The sequence below is a fragment of the Leptodactylus fuscus genome, chromosome 9 (assembly GCF_031893055.1).
Source record: "Leptodactylus fuscus isolate aLepFus1 chromosome 9, aLepFus1.hap2, whole genome shotgun sequence".
NCBI lineage: Eukaryota > Metazoa > Chordata > Amphibia > Anura > Leptodactylidae > Leptodactylus > Leptodactylus fuscus.
Genome location: NC_134273.1, coordinates 52608864 through 52630174, shown reverse-complemented (window position 1 = coordinate 52630174; position 21311 = coordinate 52608864). Strand labels below are relative to the sequence as shown.

The 21311-nt window shown below is 44.6% G+C and overlaps 1 protein-coding gene across 1 annotated transcript in view; it reads left to right on the top strand.

Moving 5' to 3' along the window:
• Positions 1 to 17363: 17363 nt before the first annotated feature.
• LOC142218180 (protein FAM78B) overlaps positions 17364 to 21311 on the top strand; it is a 59654-nt gene continuing 55706 nt past the window's right edge. Inside the window, exon 1 of the mRNA XM_075286718.1 lies at positions 17364 to 18375. Within this exon, the coding sequence (XP_075142819.1) occupies positions 18113 to 18375 (263 nt within the window). The 5' untranslated portion in view covers positions 17364 to 18112. The remainder of the gene's footprint in view (positions 18376 to 21311) is intronic.

Genomic DNA, 21311 nt, shown 5'->3' with positions numbered 1-21311 from the left:
ATCACGTACTCCTGCAGATTTCCTCCACTTCAAATGCTTAAAACATATAGTTCTGCCCTTTACCTCGCCAAACAAGCCTATTTCACCACCCTCATCTCTTCTCTCTCCAGCAACCCTAAAGGCTTTTTGAAACTTTTCACTTCTTACTCACACCCAAGGTGCAGACGCCATTCACAGACCTTAGTGCTGATGACTAGAGATGAGCAAGTAGTGAAATATTCGATATTCGTTTCGAGTAGCCCCTCAATATTCGACTATTCGATCCCATTATAGTCTATGAGGAAAAAATCCTAATTTCAGGGGAAACCACAATTCGACTAAGGAGAGTCACCAAGTCCACAATGACACCCTAAGAAATTATGCTAACACCTCTGGAATGCAACTGGGACAGCAGGGGAAGCATGTCTGGGTGCATCTAACAAGCCAAAGTCCCAGGATTACCCCACTATCACAGCCTATCAACTAGACACTTTCCACACTCAATAGAACCTCTATGGAAAGTGGAAAAATACTTGGAAACCTTCTTTCCTCTACATTAATATGGAAAGAAAAACAAATTGAAACCTAAAGAAACATTAGCCTGTGCTCATCACAATCTCTGACTTGATAGCTGCGTTAAGTAGGGTGCAGGCTACAACGCAGACCAGGCCCGAGCACCAGGAACAGGTATTACAAGGGCTAGTGGATAGTGCTTCCAGCTGCTTTTCCACCAGCCAGTCAGCCACTACCTCCAGTCGTGTTCATACCCAAGAGTCTGCGCTTCCTTCCTCCCAACATGCCCAATCTTCCCAGAAGAGTCATCCCACCGTTGCCGCCTCCCAGGAGCTGTTTTTGGGTCCTTTTCCACTCTTTGACTCTGTTCAACTACTTCATGAATCCAAGGAGCTAACAGACAAATTTCTCTGTCCTGATGCCTAAACACTGGAACATCCGCTATCTCCTGCCAATTTTGTAGTTGTGGACCCGCAACAAGCGTTTCTCGGCCTCAGTGATGATGATGAGACACAGTTGCCATCAGGGCAGGCTGTGGTTATGTGTGATTTGCAATAATAGGAGAGTGAGCAATTGGAAGAGGAGGTGGTGGACGACGAGGCCACCGACCCAACCTGGACAGGGGTGATGTGTAGCGTGGAAAGCAGTGTAGATCTGGAGACAAGCGCAGCACCATAAAAGGTGGATAGAGGCAGAGGCATGTCCAGAGGCACAGGACAGTTGCTTCACAGAAGCCAGGCCAGAGCCAGCAAGTAATAAGCACACTGAACACAGTCCACAGCCAGACTCTATACCTGGTATATAAATTGAGACTTCACAAATGCAGGGATATGTCCTCTGGGTTAGGACATATGAACAGCATATCAAAAAGAAAAAATGTATCCAGCACGATGTGATAAAGTCTCTAAAACATAACCTTTATTGACGCAATAATTAGTCCATAAAAATCTGTTCACAACACGACATTAAGCATAAAAAATGAATGAAATCCAGAGACATACCAGACTGAACAAGACTTTCAAACACGACATGTTGATCCGCTGACAAGTTTCGGGGGAGTACCCCTTAGTCAGTGAAAGCAGTGTAGATTTGGAGACAAGCGCAACACCATAAAAGGTGGATAGAGGCAGAGGCATGTCCAGAGGCACAGGACAGCTGCTTCACAGAAGCCAGGCCAGAGCCAGCAAGGCCCGAGAAAAACTCCCCCATCCAGGCCACGTTCCTCGATGGTGTGGAGATTCTTCAACGTATGTGTGGAGAACAAACTGAGTGCATTTTGCACACTGTGCAACTCAAAACTGAATAGGGGCTCTGAGAAAAGCAACCTGATCACTTCACCCATGTGCCATCATTTGTAAGGCAAGCACTGGGCTCAGTGGGAGAGAGCAAACGCAGGACAATCGTCGGCCATCGTTGCCAATGCTGACTCTTCTGCTGTCTCCAGTGCTGGCGCTGCAGTCCAGACCACCAGCCAGGACACCTCCACATCTACCTCTGACACTTTGGGGACTTCACCCTCATCCTCCCCTTTTCCTTCCTCTGCTCCTTTTGCCTGCACCATCATGCGCTTCTTCCCAGCAAATATCCATCTCCCAGATGTTTGATCGCAGGCAGAAGTACAGCGCAACCCACCCAAATGCCCAAGCCTTCAATGGCCTCATCTCAAAACTTCTGGCCCTGGAGATGTTGGCGTTTATGCTAGTGGAGACTCAGGCCTTCCGTGACCTTATGGCAGCTGCGGCACCTCGCTATGCTGCTCCTAGCCGTCACTACTTCTCTTGGTGTGCTGTCCCCGCCTTGCGCCAGCACGTGTCCCATAACATCAGGCGGGCCCTGAATTCCGCGTATTGCTCTAAGGTCCACTTGACCACCGATGCCTGGACAAGCACATGCGGACAGGGACTCTGCATCTCTGTAACGACAGGTTGGGTGAATGTAGTGGAGGCTGCGTAGTGTAGTACCTTCGATAATGTGAGAATAATGCATAGAACAGGTGACTGCTCACCTGGTTTGGTTGTGTGGTACACAACAACCAATTAACATCAACCAAGTTGGTATGGAGGGCAGCTGCTGGTGTCTGTCACTGGGAAGTCGGGACATATGTAGAAAAATAGCACCAGCCTTCAGAGGTATAGGCAAGAACCAGTTAAAATGTAAATAAAAACCACATTAATTTGGTATCCTTGGAATTATACTGAGACATAGAATATAGGTGACGTCATTTTGGCTGCACAGTGAACGGCATAAAAACAAAGCCTGTATGAAAATTACACAAATGCACTTTTTCTCCAACTCCACCCCATTCAGATTTTTTTCCAGCTTCCCAGGACATTGTACAGAATAATAAATGATAGCGTCACAAAGAACAATTTGTTCTGAAAATATTTAGGGTGCATTCACACGGAGGAAAATGGTGAGGAATTTGCTAGCAGAAAAAGGAAAGTTTTTTTACTATGAGAACGGCTGTGCTGGATATTCCTTTTTATTCTTGGATTTACTGTCCTCTGTTTGGTCAATTTGTTGGTAATGTTGATGGCAGGATTGTTCTTTTTGAATGATCCCACCATCGATTGATAGGCAGCATTGTGGTCAACCTTAAGTCTTGTGTACAGACAGCTTTACTTTATTCTTTTTTTGGTGCAGGTGCCTAACTTACTTCACTGCAAACACCTTTACTGTTGGAAGAAGTCTGTAAATTCCACTTTAGGGGAGGCTGGTGCAGCCATATGTTCCTTCTAATGAAGAATGCATTATGGCATCTATTCTACTAGATTCAATTAAAAATAGTGTTTAATACGAGCTCGTATTACCCCAGGAGAGCATCGAGCATTATTGAACCCTCTCAACTGGTAAAATGCTTAATGCTCTCGCAGGTGTTTCTTGTGTGATGGAGAATATATCATTACAAATGCTGTTATCTATTTCCTTTGGAAATTTCCTTAAGCGGTTTAATACATTTTGTATTTTATACTGTCCTACGGTACTAAAATGCAGTAATCAAATTGTAATGATGAAGGAGTGGTCTTCAGTGCATCTGACTACTACTATACTCTATCTAATACCTCTATTCTCTCTATCTGTTGTCCAGAATCCATTGCACACCATAAGACCTGATTCACATGAGCATATGTAAAATCGCCAGCAAAAATGTATGATTTTTTTTAAATTTGTGTGGCGATCTGTATGTCTGTGGAGATGTAAAGGTGATGGACTTGGAGACCTTTGAAGAAGATTGCCTCCGAGTCTGTATCCTCTGCAACTAATATAGTGGATGTATGTGTCCATGTGAAAAGTAAAACTAAAGTGTGACTTGCAGCATTGACTGCTGTGTGTCTGTGTGTACCTATTGTAGACATATACAACGCGCAACAAACATACTCTAATAAATAGAAATATTGCCTCGTATGGACAATTGTATGGACAGCAACAAACAAAACACTTCCCTATACAAATAACGGAATGGCTGCTAGTAGTATACACGGAAATTTGTACCACCCTATAAATACTACAGCGCCCACCAATAATCCTCTAGAAAACCACTTCATACATCAAATCCAAACTGCTCCACCTATTATACTGAACAGGTGAACCTCAATAACCACAAATGAGCTTTGGTTGCGAATCTAGGTCACTTATAATAATGCTAAATCACCAAATCACAAAATGAAGATCAACTCATTTTCGGCAACCAAACTGATGTGTATTTTGGCAATAAGAGTCCTCATACATGGTTATGCACAACTATCAGTCCATTTTGGTTCTTTCCATAAAAAGCTTCCACTAAGCTGGAGATACTGCCAAGTAGGACAAAATCTCTCCTTACAAAGCTATCTCTTTTATACATGCTTTACAATAACTTGGGGTCCTTTGCAGAGATGTGGGGTAACAAGTGATTATCGGTCAAGGCTGTAGTGTTTATGTGACTATTGTCTGATACACCAAATATACGTTAGTGTGAATTAGTCCTTAGGAATAAAGTACACTAGCTATTTCCTGGTGTACTAGTGATATGGTTGCATAATATAATATGTTTAATAAAACAATACACACAAAAATAATTCACATAAAAATGGATATTTTACACAAGTAGATTTAGGACGTCTTATATCCAACTGCATGACTCATTACAACTGTACCACACAATCTACATTTTTCCCAATCAGTATGTCTTTGGAGTATGGGAGGAAATCCTCAGGGAGAACATACAAACTCCTTGCAGATGTTGTCCTTGGCTGGATTCAAACCCAGGACTCCAGCGCTGCAAGGCTGCAGTGCTAACCACTGAGCCAACATGTTGCCAATGTATTTGAATTTGTGTCTTTAAGTGATCGAAGCCTATTAAGTGCAAATTAGAGATGGGCAAACTGAGCTGTATTTGTCATGTAACCATCCCAGGCACATTTTCTGATTTTCTGGTGACTTTCCGTTTCACTGTTTCCGGAGACGAGATTATCAGTACCCCTCCCTCACCTCCATCCCCCTCATACTCACCAACACTCACTTCCTCTTCTTCTGCTGCTGGGCATTGCTTCCTTCACAAGGGAGCCTGCGCAATAGAACGCCAGCAGAAGCAAAAAGTAGCTGTTCTGTTTGATCGATCCAATTGCCCCTGGTTTTGTCACGAGGGCTTATTTATTACCGAACTACAGAAGTAAGGCGTCGAAAGGTATCTTCTCAATACGGTAGTGTTATTAAACACTCTCTCTCTATGTATATAATTTTGTTGTGTACCTCAATTTAAAGGGGCTCTATCATATGGAAAAGTCATTTTTAACTAAGCACATACATGCATAGCCTTTAGAAAGGCTATTTCACATATACCTTTTGTATGTAAATTGCCTCAGTGGTTTTTGAATGAGCCTGTTTTTATTCATATGCTAATTAGCTTCCACACAGAACAGGAAGTTCCCAGCAGCCTCCTCTCTGCTATCCTCTCCTATCTGTGTGTGCAAGCAAGAAGTCAGCAGCAGCAGCAGCCTGTGCTGTACACATACATAGGAAACAATAGGCAGAGGGTGCACGATGAGACTTCCGGGGTGCACCAAGAGGCTAATTAGCATATGAATAAAAACTAGCTCAATTAAAAACCACTGAGGCGATTTACATACAAAAGATACGTGTGGAATAGCCTTTCTAAAGGCTATGCAAGTATGTGCTTAGCTAAAAATGACTTTTTCCAATGATAGAGCCCCTTTAAACATACAGTGACACAAATATGGCAACATCAGTAAACATTAGGCAAACTTATATGTTTTATTTATTTATTTTTTAAATGTAGATTGTGAGCCCCACATAGAGCGCACAATGTACATTTTTTTCCCTATCAGTATGTCTGTGAGATATGGGATGGAAATCCATGCAAACACGGGGAGAACATACAAACTCCTTGCAGATGGTTTTATGCCCTTGGTGGGATTTGAACACCAGGACTCCAGCGCTGCAAGGCTGCAGTGCTAACCACTGAGCCGCCGTGTGGCCCCAAAACTTATATGTTTTATGCCCCCAGTACACCTTCAGAGTCCTTTACTTGGGTTGATGATCAGCTGAACTAATGTTTGTTCCTGATCATTGCCCAGTGTAAGCTTGGCAGTGATCAGTAGGCAAACGAGGTAACACTATAAATCTCGCCATATCAACATGTAAGAAGAGGGTTTGAACAAATCCGTGTCCTTTCAAACAATTACCAATGATTGACACTCATTAGGCACAGAAATTTGCTTGTAATAAAACCAGACTTTCAGTAATATGCACAGATGCAATATGCATATAGGTAATGTCTTTGTCTAAACTATTCTGAATGTGGTTTCAAGTTATAGTAGCCCAGAAAACACCATTGTATGCTGGAAATATTGTATCTTGAGGCTACAGTAACCTGAGGGGCCATCATATACATCACACATATACACCTGGATACTCTTAATGATATTGAGCATAAGAGTTTTCTATGGTTTAACACTACAAGGTGCACATATGCTATGACAGCATCTGTCTGCTCACGTAGCAGACAGATCTATATGGCATAAATTTGCACAATCAGTCTAAAATCAGAAAATCACAATAAGCCTTTGTTTTCTTAGCAAACACAAGTCATATGAAAAATGTATATTTACTCCGGTGGATTGATTAAATGCATTTATCAATAAAACATAAACTTAGAAATGTATATACATTAATTTCATTTATGTTTTAAAGTATACTTCATCTCTTGGCCCAAATGTAATGTGAACAGTGCCTGAGGGTGCCATCACACAATAAAGCCTAGCTATACCTGTCATGCACCAATTGCTGGGCTGCACCTGTACTTTCCATTTGAAACAATAGGAAGTATGACTGCAGTAAGACAAATGGCGCTAAATGAGCGCCGCACCTCCAAAGAGGCGAGGTGAAGCGACCGCCTCGGGCGGCGCTCTGGAGGGGGCGGCAGCACGGGCGATTTTTTTTTTTGCTTTTTTCCTCTAAACTAATACAGGAGAGCTGCCACTCTCCTGCGCTGGTTCAGATGTCTGCGTCTCAGCGCAGGTGGCATCGTCACGCCGCCTACGCTGAGACACAGACGTCTTACTGCCGGATGAAGAGGAGGCGGCAGCAGGAGCAAGTAAAATAACTTTTTTTTTTGTTTTATAATAGGCCGCTACCTGATGGAGTATCCCCAGTAGCCGCCCTCGCTTCCCCTTGTACTATAGGCTGCAGAGAATGGCAGTGAGTAGGCCCGGGCCCAGGCCGCGATCCCACTACCGCTATTATTATACTCGGAGTTCTTTTCAGACCCCCGAGTATAATAATCGGAGCCCCAGGGGAGGTGAGGGAACATAATAAACAGTGTTACCTCCGATGTTAATCCTAGCAGGCTTCGGGCCTATATGGTAATGTGTCAGACGTCACGTGGTCTGGGATATTACCATATAGGCCCAAAGCCTGTGCTAGCAGCACCATATAGGCCCGAAGCCTGTGCTAGTAGTAATAGCCTGTTACTGCTAGCACAGGCTTTGCGCCTTTATGGCAACAGGCTGTTACTACTAGCACAGGCTCTTGGCCTGTTTGAGACTGCTAGCACAGGCTCTGAGCCTAGGATTATTATAGGCTGCAGTGGCCGTTGTGGGATATATATATATATATATATATATATATATATACAGTATATATATAGGGGTTGGGTGCGTGGAGAAGTGAGGAGTCAAAGATGTCTGTGTTTCAAACTTTGCAGAGTCAAGTCACAGCTGGAAGAAGTGGTTGTGGCGGTCTAAAGTGAAGCGACGGGAAATGTGGAAACGTGAGAAGACTACTACTGTGATTATTACTGCACAAAATATTACTGCATTGTATTTATTGTAATGTTACCGCTAGCATTCCCAAACCCCCCCCCCCCGACTCAATACCTGGGGGGAAGGGGCGTCGTTTGATCACTCGCCTCAGGCAGCAGAGAGGCTAGGTTCACCGCTTCGCTAAATGCACCAACACTGTTATTATTGCTTTCAAGTCTTAGGTCTGTCCTGGAAAACAGTGCATGCCTGATGTGGCCAGGCTGCCCCATGTATGGCCATTTGTACCCTTTGTAATTGATTTTAATGATTTTAATATAATTCTCATAATGTACTGGAAGATTCCAAATGTAGATAGATAGATAGAGCTTTATTTGTAGTTTCCCCACATGTAGATATGTAGATCACAGAAAATAAAGGTATTGGTTGTGTGAGAGAGTGAAGGGTGTAGTCTGGGAAGACAGGTATATTCCAGCCAGGCACCTAAGGGGTGTATGGTAAAGATTCACACCAGGGAGGTCAGCTGACTAATCAGGCCCTAATAACAGTCTGAGTGTGAAGACTAGCAGTGTGACAACACAGAGTTGAACTGTCCAGACTGGACCTCCAAAGCAGGTACTGTGCCACTCGTTGTTGTTGCCAAGGTGGGAGACTGGTAGCCAGTCTCCTGTATAGTCAGGGAAAAGTTTCCTTACGTTTAAGTTAGTTTTCTCAGCCGAGAAGGGTTTTGTTTTGTTTATCCTGTGGCTTTGCAAAAGCAGTGTATGCGTTACATGTGAATAAAGCCTGAACTTGTGTGCAATCCAGTGTCTGTGTCCCTGTTTCCTGCACTGCGACAAGCATCTATCTGAGCGGTTCCCCACAGTTGCTACTTATTATATAAATCTCTCTGTATTCTGAAAATAAACACAATAGGGAGTTGAGTTGAGTTTAAAGGAGGATCTGGGGATTGGTAATTTTTTTTTACCTGTACTGGGTTACTGCAGATTATGGACCTGGGGGTTCTGGCCACATCACGACCCCTGGGTCATGGTACCTGAACTGACATTTAACTCCAGCCTTGCATCTACCGATCTCACAGGTAATTAATTACCTATGCTGATTATAGTCAGACAACCCCCATATCACAGGTAATTAATTATATATGAGATTGGTAGATGAAATGGCGGACTGACCCAGGAGTCTGAAGGCCACTTTGGGTCACATGATCTGGGGATCCTGACAAGGCTGCAACCCATCATCTACAATAACTTAGCACAGGTAAATAAATTACCAATATCATTACCAATATCCTTTAAAGGGGTATTCCCATCTACATAATTATTTTTAAATTTGTAGATAATTAAACGTTAAACATTTTTGCAAATATAATAGATTTTCTCTAACTTTCTTAGTGGTGACAGTCTGTTATCTTGATCGGTTGCCATGGATACCCGGAAACTCGACGGACCCCATTTTATAGACCTGAAAAATGGACAGCCGAACGCTAGTGTGAACCTCGCATCTGTGTGGCACATATGAAAAACTTGGTTATATAAAAGTACTTGGTTATAGCATTTTTTGTTTTTAAAAACAGAATAAAATTCTCAAAACTGTTGTGCATATGTTCTGTATACTGTATATATTTGTTTATGGGAAATTCTTGTTTTTGGAGCATGCTCACTCAAAGGAGAGATCCAACCTGTCTCAGTAATGAAATAATGTTCGGAAATTCTCAGTCCAAAAAAACAGATAAATAAATAAGGCTAATTCACATTCTTTGCTAGACTGGAAGTGTTTCAATTGCATTTGTATCCCTGCTGGAAACAATGACCTATACAGAAATGGCATGTGACCCACTGACCTCAGAAGATAAAGCAGTATTTTTTTATATTAGGCCAGAGAAGGTGAAAAAAAATAATAATAATAATAAAAAAAAAAAATCCTATACTCACCTGTCCCTGGTTCTCCAGTGTCTCCTAGCGCGGTGTGGTCCTACTGCTCTGGTGTTTTCTTCTGGCGGAAGTCCCCACCATATGTGACCGCTGAGACCAATCTACAGTCTCAGCAAAAAGCACAGGATGTCACAGTGTGGCGGAGACTTCTGCCACAAGAAAACACTGGAGCAGCAGGACCAGACCATGCTATGAGACATTGGAGCAACGGGGACAGGTGAGTTTTTCTTTGTTTTTTTCTCTCAGGCCTAATTTTTTTTTATCCTGGACAACCCCTTAAACTGCTGTTTGTATGCAGTTTACCACTGAAACCAGTGACCGGAATACAAGTAAAATTACTGGGATGTTAGCAATGAAAGACCTATTAAAGGTGAGTTAGCTTCTTTTTTTTATTCTGACAATATCCCAATATTATTTTATTTCTGGTAGGAGCTGGATTACCATTTTTAAGCCTAAAATGTCACAAAAGTGACAATGTTAGTCAGGTTCAGTGTTGTAGAAGTAAATTGCATTTTTTTTCTGTGTTTCATCCACATAAAGGTGCAGTCCAGTAAACACATTTATCATGAGCAAGTCGACTCCAGACCGCTCAGAGCAGAACCTTTTGGAGGTATCAGATATAGCAGGGCACATTCCTCGCCTATTTATAATCTGTCAGAAGATTCCACCATGACTTGCAGCCTTTCTCATTTCAGTTCTCTGCATATCCACTGTATGAGAAGGAAAATTTCTGGAAAGATCCAAATGAATTAGTAAAGCTGGCAGACATACTAGTCTACAGCATAAAAGCAATAGTGTACAGTAAATGTGACATAGTGACAAGCCGCAGATAGGCTGCCAAAGAAAGAAGCAGACAGCACACTAATAAAACTTCATTTATATGCAAATTGCAACATTGGTTAGAGAGCCATTAAAGCTTTACATGACGTGACCTTCACTATGATCCAACCAAAATATGCCCAAATGTGACAAAGTGGCAGGGCCCCTAGTGCTGCTGCCACTTCATGCTAGCGATAGCCAGGATTCACAGAGGTCCAAACCGGTCAGACATTGATGACAAATTCCAGCATATCCTTCAAGCTGTCCCTGTATTCATTGCAGTATACAAAAACTTCAAGCTTTTCCACCATGTTGCAGAGGGTTCACTATGTATTTTTTGGTCAGGTAAAACAAACTGAAGCTATGAGTTTGCCCTGTGCAAATAGCAAAATGCAATACGAAACTGTGGCAAAACCAGTGAAACTGCATGGCACACTACCACTATATGTACTGAAACCTTAGATCTGCCATAAGCTTCAAAACAAAAACAAAAACTGACCATGTATGGCCACCCTTAGACCTGGTTCACATCTGCATCGGTAATCCATTCGGGGGAGTCCACATGGGGACCTCCCCGAATGGACTACCAAACGCATTGGCAAGCAGTGTGCAGTGAAAGCACATGGACCCCATAGACTATAATGGGGTCCTTGTGCTTTCCGCAGGAGTCATGCAGACAGGAAAGTAGATTGTGAATTACTTTTCTGTCCACATGTTCCGTGCGGAAAGCACACGGACCGCATTATAGTCTATGGAGTGGAAGGGCGGATTTTGGCACCGAGAGTGACGCGGGGAGCCACATCACTCCCGGGACGAAATCCGCCTGCCACGACTATCGGGGCTTCCGACAGTCGCGGCTTTTCCCTCCGGAGTAGGCTCAAATGAATGGGTCAACTACGGAGGTTGCTGCCATGAGGCAGACACCGCGGCTCAACGAGCTGCGCAATCCGCCTGAAGGAAGGGCAGCTCGCTTCTTTTTTCCATGAGCGATCTCCATAGACCACCATTGTGAGGGCGCGGATTATGACGTGGATTCCACGCCATAATCCGCCCCTTCTGTGTGAACAGGCCCTATGGGGTCCATGTGCTTTCACTGCACATCACTTGCCCAGCGTTTTATCTTGTCCAGCCATAAGGGTAAATGCTGAGAGGGTGTTCAGTACTGTTGGTGGTCTTGTTACACCTAGAAGGACCAAACTTTCCACAGAGAGAGTGCTGCCGGTGACCTGCAGGGAGCGAGTGGATTGTGGACTAGTTGGCGACAGACAGGTGCTCTGTCCCAAGAGGACTGGGTTCTAGAATGTCATCAATGTGAGGGAGAGATGAGGCAGGGAGAACGCTAGTCCAAAATAAAATTCTTTATTGCTTTTGGTTAACACATGACGTTTCGGAAAGAAGCCCTTTCTCAAGTGTGTATATAAGAAATAATGGGTATGGAACACATATATACAACATAAAACAGCAAAAACCCACAACAAAAATGGGCAGTAACTCCGCCTTCTTAGGGTCACCAGGTAAGGTCAAAGGTAAATTCATTCAGATACATAGGACTATGAAATATATAAATATGTGTGGTATGCATATAGAGGTGGATACAATTAGACAGTAATAGACAGGGAAAAACTTTATATAATAAGAGCAGGGAAATATTAGGGTCCAAAGAAGTCCATGGGACCAGCTGTCAGTCTCTGTGTAGAGGTCTACTGCGCATGCGCGAGAGTAAGGTGTGGGTCTCATCTGACAACGGGATAGAGACTAACTGTTAATGCGTGATGCGCACTGCTATTGATAAAAAAGGATACACGGGTAACAGCGCTGGTTGCAAAAGCGCTGAAGTATCAGTGTTTGACAGCGCTCAATCCACAGCACCTCCTAAAAAGGGGAAAGGAGGCCGTGTGATTGAGTGTAATCCGAATTTGGGAAAGTTAGGTAATGGAAATGGGAGTGGAAAAAAATTAAGTTAGAAATGTAGAGAGGGAGGGAAGATGGGGAGGAACTAATGGTGAAAGGGGGATGTAGGAGGGGACTAAAGGGAATGATAAATATAAATAAATATGATATGAATATGGCAGTGAAATAAAATACAGGGCACAATAGTGGGATAAATAAATTACCATATGGACAAATGAATGAACGTAAAGGAAGTATAAAATGATGTAATTAAACATATCATAAATAATCACAAATACATATAATGAAGAACATATAAAGTAATATATATATATATATATATATATATATATATATATATATATATATATATCTAGCAATACCCATGACTTCGTCCGCGGCGCAACCGCCCCCCCCCCCCCTAGCGCGCTATCCACCTCCGCTGCGGTACCCGATCTCCCCCCTGCCCCTTTCCTTACGCCCCCATGTGCTACACCCCCACCATCGCACCCCTGGCCCCCCCTTCCCCCCGGCTCCCTCACCCCCGGTTTTGTTGTTTTTTGTCCTTCAATCTAAATAAGATGAATAAAGTCATTTCTTTTGGATTGACCCCCAAAAATATTAAAAAAATAACAAAACAAGATATTTGAGAGTGGCACAGGAAACAGCACAGAGCCATCTACTATGTAATAGCTGGAATTAGGACTGTCATCCTAATACACAGACTTAAGGAGTTTAGTGGGATTGATGGCACAGTTCTTCAGTGGTTTAGCTCTTTCCTGGCTGACAGACTACAAAGAGTATCTCTTGGCTCATCACCAGCCCCCTCAAATTATGGATAGGTCAGCGCTATCCCCAATGGTGTTTGCAGTTTACATGCTTCCATTAGGCAAATTAATCCACTACTATGGCCTGGCCTATCACTCCTATATAAGTGATTCCCAAATATACATAACCTTCAGGCCTGGAGTCAATGACGCATCATCAACCATAGATTAATGCCTAGCTGAACTAAAAGAATAGTAGATTGTAAGCCCTCGCGGGCAGGGCCCTCTACCCCACTGTGCCAATCAGTCATTGTTAGTATTATATCCACCTGTATAATTTGTGTACTGTATGTAACCCCCAAATGTAAAGCACTATGGAATTAATGGTGCTATATAAATAAATAAATAATAATAATAATAAATGAATGCCTGCTGGATAAAGCTGAGCCAAGGCAAAACTGAAGTTCTCATAGTTGGAGGCCAGTGCCTCATGGAAAAATGGCAACTTCCACCACCTCTATCCCTAGGAAACACAACTCTTCAAAGCTCAGACTATGTGCAAAACTTGGGCATAGTTATTGATGGGAAACTGTCTCTCAGGAACTAGGTGTCCTCCATTATCAAATCTTTGTACTGCTACCTTAAAGCATATTGAAGAAAATCAAACACCTTCTTCCAACAGAAGATTTCTCTACGCTGGTCCATGTCTTCATGTTTGGACTACTGTAATGCTTTATATGTAGGTCTTCAGAAATACATCACCTTCATCTAGTCCAAAATGCTTCGGCAAGGTTAATAACCAAACAATCCAATCCATTGCTCCCATAACCCCCATCCTCCACTCACCAGCTGATGGAAAATAACTTTTAGGCTGAGACCCAAGTTGCAGAAGCAGTTTTTTTTGCTGAGATTTATTGAGTCAAAGCCAGGGGAGGTTTGAGCAGAAGGTAGACGTATAAGATCTTCCTGTATATTTCTCATTCCTTTTGTATCCATTTTTGACTTTGGCTCAGAAAATGCAGCAAAATCTGCAACAAAAGAAAACTGCGTTTTCGCAACATAGGGCCTCAGCCTCAAAGATGACTACTGACAAGATCTTTTGAAGCCTGTAGGCAGGTAGAGGGAAACAATGGATACAGAACTGAAAGTGGCACCACTGCCGAACTTAAATATCTTTACCCCCAAATCCAGCAGGTGAAATAGATGGTGGTGTGGAGACAAAGACCGCTGCTCAACGTAAGTGAGGTGGTGCTCACTGAATAAAAAGTGGATCAACATCAAACAAATAGAAAAAATCAGGGCACTCACCAACAGCGTCTTTAAAACCAAAGATTCTTTATTCCATCTTCATTAAAAATATGTGCACATTTGGAGGATGGTAGCACTAGATGAAAAGCAATGACCGTTTTGTGTATTACACACTTCCTCAGGCTTGCTCTACAAAACAGTCATTGCTTTTCATCCAGTGCTACCATCCTTCAAATGTAAAGAATCTTTGGTTTTAAAGACACTGTTGGTGAGTGCCCTGTTTTTTTCTATTTTTTTTTTTTTTTGAGGCAGAGGGAAAGATTGTGGAGGGAAGATACCTCCCATTAAGATGGCTCCTCTCCACTTGGTAGTGGACTGGAATCCATGTCCAGGATTTGGGTTTGATTATAGACCTGGGCTCAAAACGCTAGTCCTGGGTTTTGTTACAGCAGCAGTTGGAGCCTTAACCCTGTCCAGACAGGATGCTGGGGCTCACTCTCTTTCCTGCTGCTGACAGTGGAACCTGCGCACCAAACACTCTGACCGTGTGGAGAATTATAAGTGGAGATAAAGTGCCAACCGGGTGAGCCTGTGGGTTTGTGTCTAATCACAAAGACTGTGTTCTATTGCTGGACTTTACTGTCATGTGGCTGAAGTAAGCTGTACTGTTTAAGTTGCCTTTTTGCTGATGGAAGATATTTTGTGTTTGGACTTTGTAAACTACACCCAATAAAGGCACCAGTGTGAATTTGCAGCAAGCCTCTGCTCATCTTACTTGCCTGATAACCAGCCCCCAGTTACAAGCCCCACAATCTTTGTCGATCTCTCAGATCAGCAGGGACAAATATACTGTCTGTTAGGATCCACCTTACGGCCGGGTTCTGATGGGGTATTTTGGACTGGAATTTGATGCAGAGTCTGCCTCAGGTTCCGGTCCAAAATATGGGTAGCCGCGACTGGATGCCGGTGTAGTGCACTGGCATCCAGTCACGGCACTCCGATCCAGATTAGGCCCAAATGAATGGGCCTAGTCAGGAGGAGGGAGTGTCTTCAGGTGGATTTGCGAGGCGACTCTACCTAAAGAATGAGCATGTCGCTTCTTTTATTCGGGAGCCAGAACAAACGGCTGACCCAGACCCAGACAAGAGAGCTCATCCTTGAACAATTATAAATCATGACTCAAAACGCATGTCTTCAAAATTTGAGGGCAAAGAACACATTTACTATAGATATATAGGATACAGTAAAATACCTTCCTTTGCGTTAACCAGTGTACTGTACTTTATTATTATTATTTATTTATATAGCACCATTAATTCCATGGTGCTTTACATTTGAGTACATCTATCGTGAGAAAAGCGCATTACAAATGCGTTGCTATAACGGCAGGGGCGAACCTGCCCCTTTCGCCGCCCGAGGCGAACTACAGAAAGCCCCCCCCCCCCGCGAGGAGGGGGCGGAGCGGAGGGGCGTGGCAAATTACAGGGGGCGGGGCTTAGCACTGTTCGCCGGCAGAGAGCAGGTCGTCTCCATGCCTGTCTGAGCATGAGAGGAGGCTGCTCCAGTGGCGCTGCTCCAGTGGCCTCCCCAAACCACCGCTCGGTGTTAAGCCAGTCCAGGACAGCTTGTCCTGGACTGGCTTAGGTAACCAAAAATGCTGCCCTCCCTGAGGCCCTGGCATAGAGCCGCCTGAAGTGCTTGCTTCAGGTCGCCTCATGGGAGGTGCGGCGCTGTATAACGGTATTGCAGCTCTCTCCCATTAAAGCCAGTCCAGCCAGTGAATAATAGGGCGGTGCAAATAATTACATTCATTTAATTAAGGCACCATTTCAAAGATTTGGGATTTTGATTTGTTGAGGTTTTTTCCTCCTGCCTCAAATTCTGATCAATAACTTCCTGCTTGTAGTCAATAGATAGAAGGTAGGATGAGGACACCGCCTCATCTATATGTGACTCCCCCTGCTAGTGCTCTCAAATTTTTAAATCGAAGCATGAAAATTGAAAATAAATTGAGAATCCTACTAATATTATAAACTAGCATCTGCCTGCAACTTCGTCCGCAAATTGCTGCCGCTGATGGTTTGCATATTATCTGATCTGGTCCAGACAATGCTGACAAACTGACATGGGCAAACACCTTTCATCCAAATTGGCAGTTTGTCAATTTTTCAACATGCCTGGATAAATAAAATCTAATTTGTCGCAAACAACAAGAGCTATGAAGGAAGCCAGAAGTCACAGAGCTCTCCTCAAGCGGAGCTGAGGAGGATCATCCACACCAACAATACGCTCATTATATGGCGTCCCAGCGAGCTGCCGGAACAATCACAGGCACAGCGTGAGGGACGAGTTCAGCAGCAGGACAGCTTGACAGCTGCTGAAATGCCGGAGCAGGCAAACCATCAACGGCAGCAATTTGCTGAATATAGGCGGATCATCGACGCCAACAACCCCCATAAACTTGACTAAAAGTTTTTAGCCAAAATTCGCCCTATTGCATAGTGTACGGAGCTGTACTGTTTCACTTCATTGGGGTTGGGGGTTCAGAGGTCAGATCCCTACCAACCATACTGATTGTGAAAAGGAATCCATCTCAAACTCATTTGCAAATTCACTTGTATGAACACTCCCTTATACAGTCTTCATTGAATGAAATCCGTACACATTGAGCTCCCCCTAGTGGTCACAGGCTTTGTGAGTGCAGCTTGTATACAAAGCACAAGGTAGATGGGGCAGTGCGGGCTCCCTCGCTGTATGAATGGGCACACTTTATGTATGGTGGAGGGGAAATAGCGGCATTCTATTAAAGGATTATCTTATAACCGGGGAAATAGCGGGCATCCAGCGACAACCGGCAGATGACGGCACTCTAGTGTCGCCTTCTAATGGCCGCATGTCATGTGTCACCGTATAGCCTGCGCGTCCTCCCCTCACACTCCACCTGCATGTGACCGCAGCGGGGGATTTACACCTTTTAATCTTACCGCTGCCGAGAAGGGACAATCTGCTCGTGAGCCGGTAATAGCTAGGACTGGCTATGACAGCTCAGGGTGTGTGCAGGCGCTGATGGGGATGCGTTGCAGTCAGTGTCTCCCCGCACACTCGGCAGCTCCTCCTCACACACGGACACACACGGCGGCGACGGCATGCCGCTAGCAGAGCGCACAGAGGCCGCATATGGCTGCGCTGTTGCCGGGCGCTACTGATGCTCTGACAGCGCGGTGGGTGGGAGCATCAGCTGAAAGCGGCTTCTCCTCCCAGGCTGCACGGAGCGGCTGACAGGCAGCCCGACCACCGCGCCGGCTCCTGCCACCTGGGACATGACAAGTCCTGGCGAGCCCAGGAGAGCACCGGGGGACAGGCTAGGAGCGGCCTGGGGCAGGGGGCACAGGTTGGGAAGGAGAAGCAGGTGGCACTGGAGAACAGCATGGTAGGGAGGAGGAGGGGCGGGGAGGGGGGCATCCATCCATCAGTGTGCGGCTGTATAATATTACCATCTGCACTCAGCAGCCTCCCAGGACTACTCCTCATCCTCATCATCCTCACCACCGCCGCCGCCGCTGCATGCCCGGACCGTCACACATGACCCAGGGCACGGCGGCTGGCACACACACTGCATGCCCCATTGTTTCCCACCGCGGCGATCGCCCTGTTCCGTGGAATTGATGCCTCTGCCCTCCTGCCCCCGAGCGAAGCGGCGATCATGGGCTGTCTGCAGAGCCTCACCTGCAAGTCACGCATCAGGAGGGAGAACATCACCGTGTATGACGTGTGTGCCACCATAGACCAGTGTCCGACCTCCATAGAGGAGAACTCGCCCATTGTCTTACGGTACAAGACCCCCTACTTCAAAGCTTCGGCCCGGGTGGTCATGCCGCCCCTGCCTAGGAATGAGACCTGGGTGGTGGGATGGATCCAAGCCTGCAACCAAATGGAGTTCTTCAACATCTACAGCGACCTGGGCATGTAAGTCAGCCTTTCCAGTGTAATGTGTGTAATGCCCTGCCCCAAGGTTATGTGACATTGCATCCCCTGCCCCTAGCTCGGTCTTATGTATCTGCTAATTGTACATGGTGGCACTGCCAGTCCAACTCTTTATCAGAAATCCAAAGTTATGGAAATCTCAGGTAAACTCCAGAGGGTTTAGGTGCCAAGTAATGGCATCTGGATGTGATGAGAGTCTGAGAACAGGGACCCCCACCAGTGCCCATGCAATGGCACCGGGTAATACATTGGGACCTTTTAGGCCTTCAGTGGAGATCTTCCTAACTTTGAATCCGATTTACTGTGCCCCAGTGGCAGGTCAAGTTGGTTTTTCCAGTGGAGCCTCCATTTAAGAGATCAGCTGTCATGTACGGGCATTGGTCGCGCTGGTCATTTTCTTTGTCTGTACCCATAATCTGATACTGGGCTCTAGGTCTGAAGCTATTCCTATCAGTAGAGTTACAGGATACCCTGACTGGCACTACTACAAAGTTGGAGTCATGAACTGATGTCCCTGGTATCAAGGACACACTAAGTGGGATTATACTCCTGGGGGAGCAATTACATTGGAAGCCAGTAACTTACTAATAACTGAATGTCTCAATGCCCACATGACCAAGAATGGCAGAAAATGACATGGTCAAATCTGTAAATGGCAGCAGTAAGTTGCATGTTACTGATCCAGGTCTACCGCTGTATAAAATGACTCTTCAGCATAGAAAAGATCGGTGTCAGATGAGTTTTAGTGACAAATCTAAAAATATAGCATTGTATGTCTAGTATATTATCATGCAGTGCCAGTACTGTGCCAATGGTACCAACAAGGTAGTGGTTTGTTGCAGGAATTCCCAGCAGTGATCATTCCTGTTTGGTGAAAATACCTTTATCAGGGAATTGTTTCTTACTATAAGTTTTCTCTATTATGTTCTGTAAATGGCTCAGTGGGTTTTAATCCAACTAAGGCAAACGTATGCATGGAGTCTGTATGTTCTTCCTGTGTTTGCGTGGCTCCGGGTACTCAGGTCTCCTTCTACACTCCAAAGACATATTGATAGAGAATTTGGATTGTGCGAGGGACAGGAAGTAATGACAGTTGGCGAAATTTATTATTAGTGGCTTTTTTGCTCCTTTTTAGCGGTGTGCGCCTTTTTTCTGAGGTGTATTTCTATGTGTCTAATTTCCTAAAAAAAATGGACAAGAGTTCAATAAGTCTTGTGCAAATTCACCACTAGGAAAGTATGGTATATTCCCTATCAATGCCTTACAAATCCTTGAAGGGTCGTTTTTCTTTAATTCCACAGTTTTTGTTGCCTGGGAAAGCTGCATTTGTACAGACATTTTAGCCAATATAGCGAAAAAGTGGTATAACATGGCTGCCATTAAAATGGAAGGCAATTTATTTAAGGCTAGGGCCCCATGTAAGGAACGCATCAAAAAACACGTTTTTCCTCTGTGGACTTTCTGCTCTATTATACCTATAGGGAATATGTCAGCGTTTCATCAGGTGTAATTGACATGCTGCAATTTTCAGAAATGCAGGTTTTTTTTGAAAATGTAACTTTTCCACTGCAGATTTTTCTTTTGCAATGTTTATTTGAGATTATCCAAAACGTGATCTGAAAGGTTCCAGACCCTGCACAGATCAGCTCTTCTATCAGTTCCTCAAAGCACTGCTCTGCTTCAGCTTCCCATCCGCTAAAAGCTTCCGGCACCCTCAGTCTGCTTCTACAGTTCATCTGTGCCCGGTCTGGATATCGAACCCACACAGATCACATACCTATCCACCGGAAAACCCCTTCAGGTTAAGGCCCCACGTTGCAGAAACGCAGATTTTTTTTTATTGCAGATTTTTGAGCCAAAGCCAAGGATGGCTACAAAAGTAATGGGAATTATATAGGAAGCTCTCATACTTCTCCTCTCTGCTCAATCCACTCCTGGCTTTGGCTTGAAAAACCGCTGCAAAATCTGCAAAAAGCTGCATTTGCGCAACATGGGGCTTTAGCCTCAATGCATATTGTAAATTGGCCAGGTCCACCAGAGAACTTATTGTTTTGGCTCATAAAAGTGAGCTAAGGAACATTTCTGCTCTATGATGTGCATCTGCCTCATAAGGAATATGGACGAGTCTTTAAAGGGATTCTACCATTAAAAAACTATTTTTTCTAGGTAACACGTCGGAATAGCCTTTAGAAAGGCTATTCGTCTCCTACCTTTGGAAGTGCTCTCTGCCGTGCCATTCGTTCGAAATACCGGTTTGTACCGGTATGCTAATTAGTTCTCTCACAGTGATGGGGGCGTCCCCCAGAGCAGGAGATGCGATGGGGGCATCCCCATTGCTGCTCGAAAACCGACTGCAGCGCCGCCTCTATGTTCTTCTGTATCCTCCCCTTCTTTCTTCAACTTGATGTCGGATGCCTGCGCAGTACGCTCTGTTCAGCGAACTTTGCCAAACGTACTGCGCATGCCCGCGGCCATAGTGCCAACACAGTGATTTCGCGCATGCGCAGTACGTTCCTCGAAGTATTCGCCGAACAGAGCGTACTGCGCAGGCGTCCGACATCAAGCCAAAGAAGGAAGGGGAGGATACAGAGGAACATAGAGGCGGCGCTGCAGTCGGTTTTCGAGCAGCAATGGGGACACCCCCATCGCATCTCCTGCGCTGGGGGACGCCCCCATCACTGTGAGAGAACTAATTAGCATACCGGTACAAACCGGTATTTCGAACGAACGGCGCGGCGGAGAGCACTTCCAAAGGTAGGAGACAAATAGCCTTTCTAAAGGCTATTCCGACGTGTTACCTAGAAAAAATAGTTTTTTAATGGTAGAATCCCTTTAAGGGATATGGATGCCTTTCTCAGACATCTTTTCCAGCAGAATACACATGGCTGTTTATGGAAGCCTGTATTCTGCATATGGTG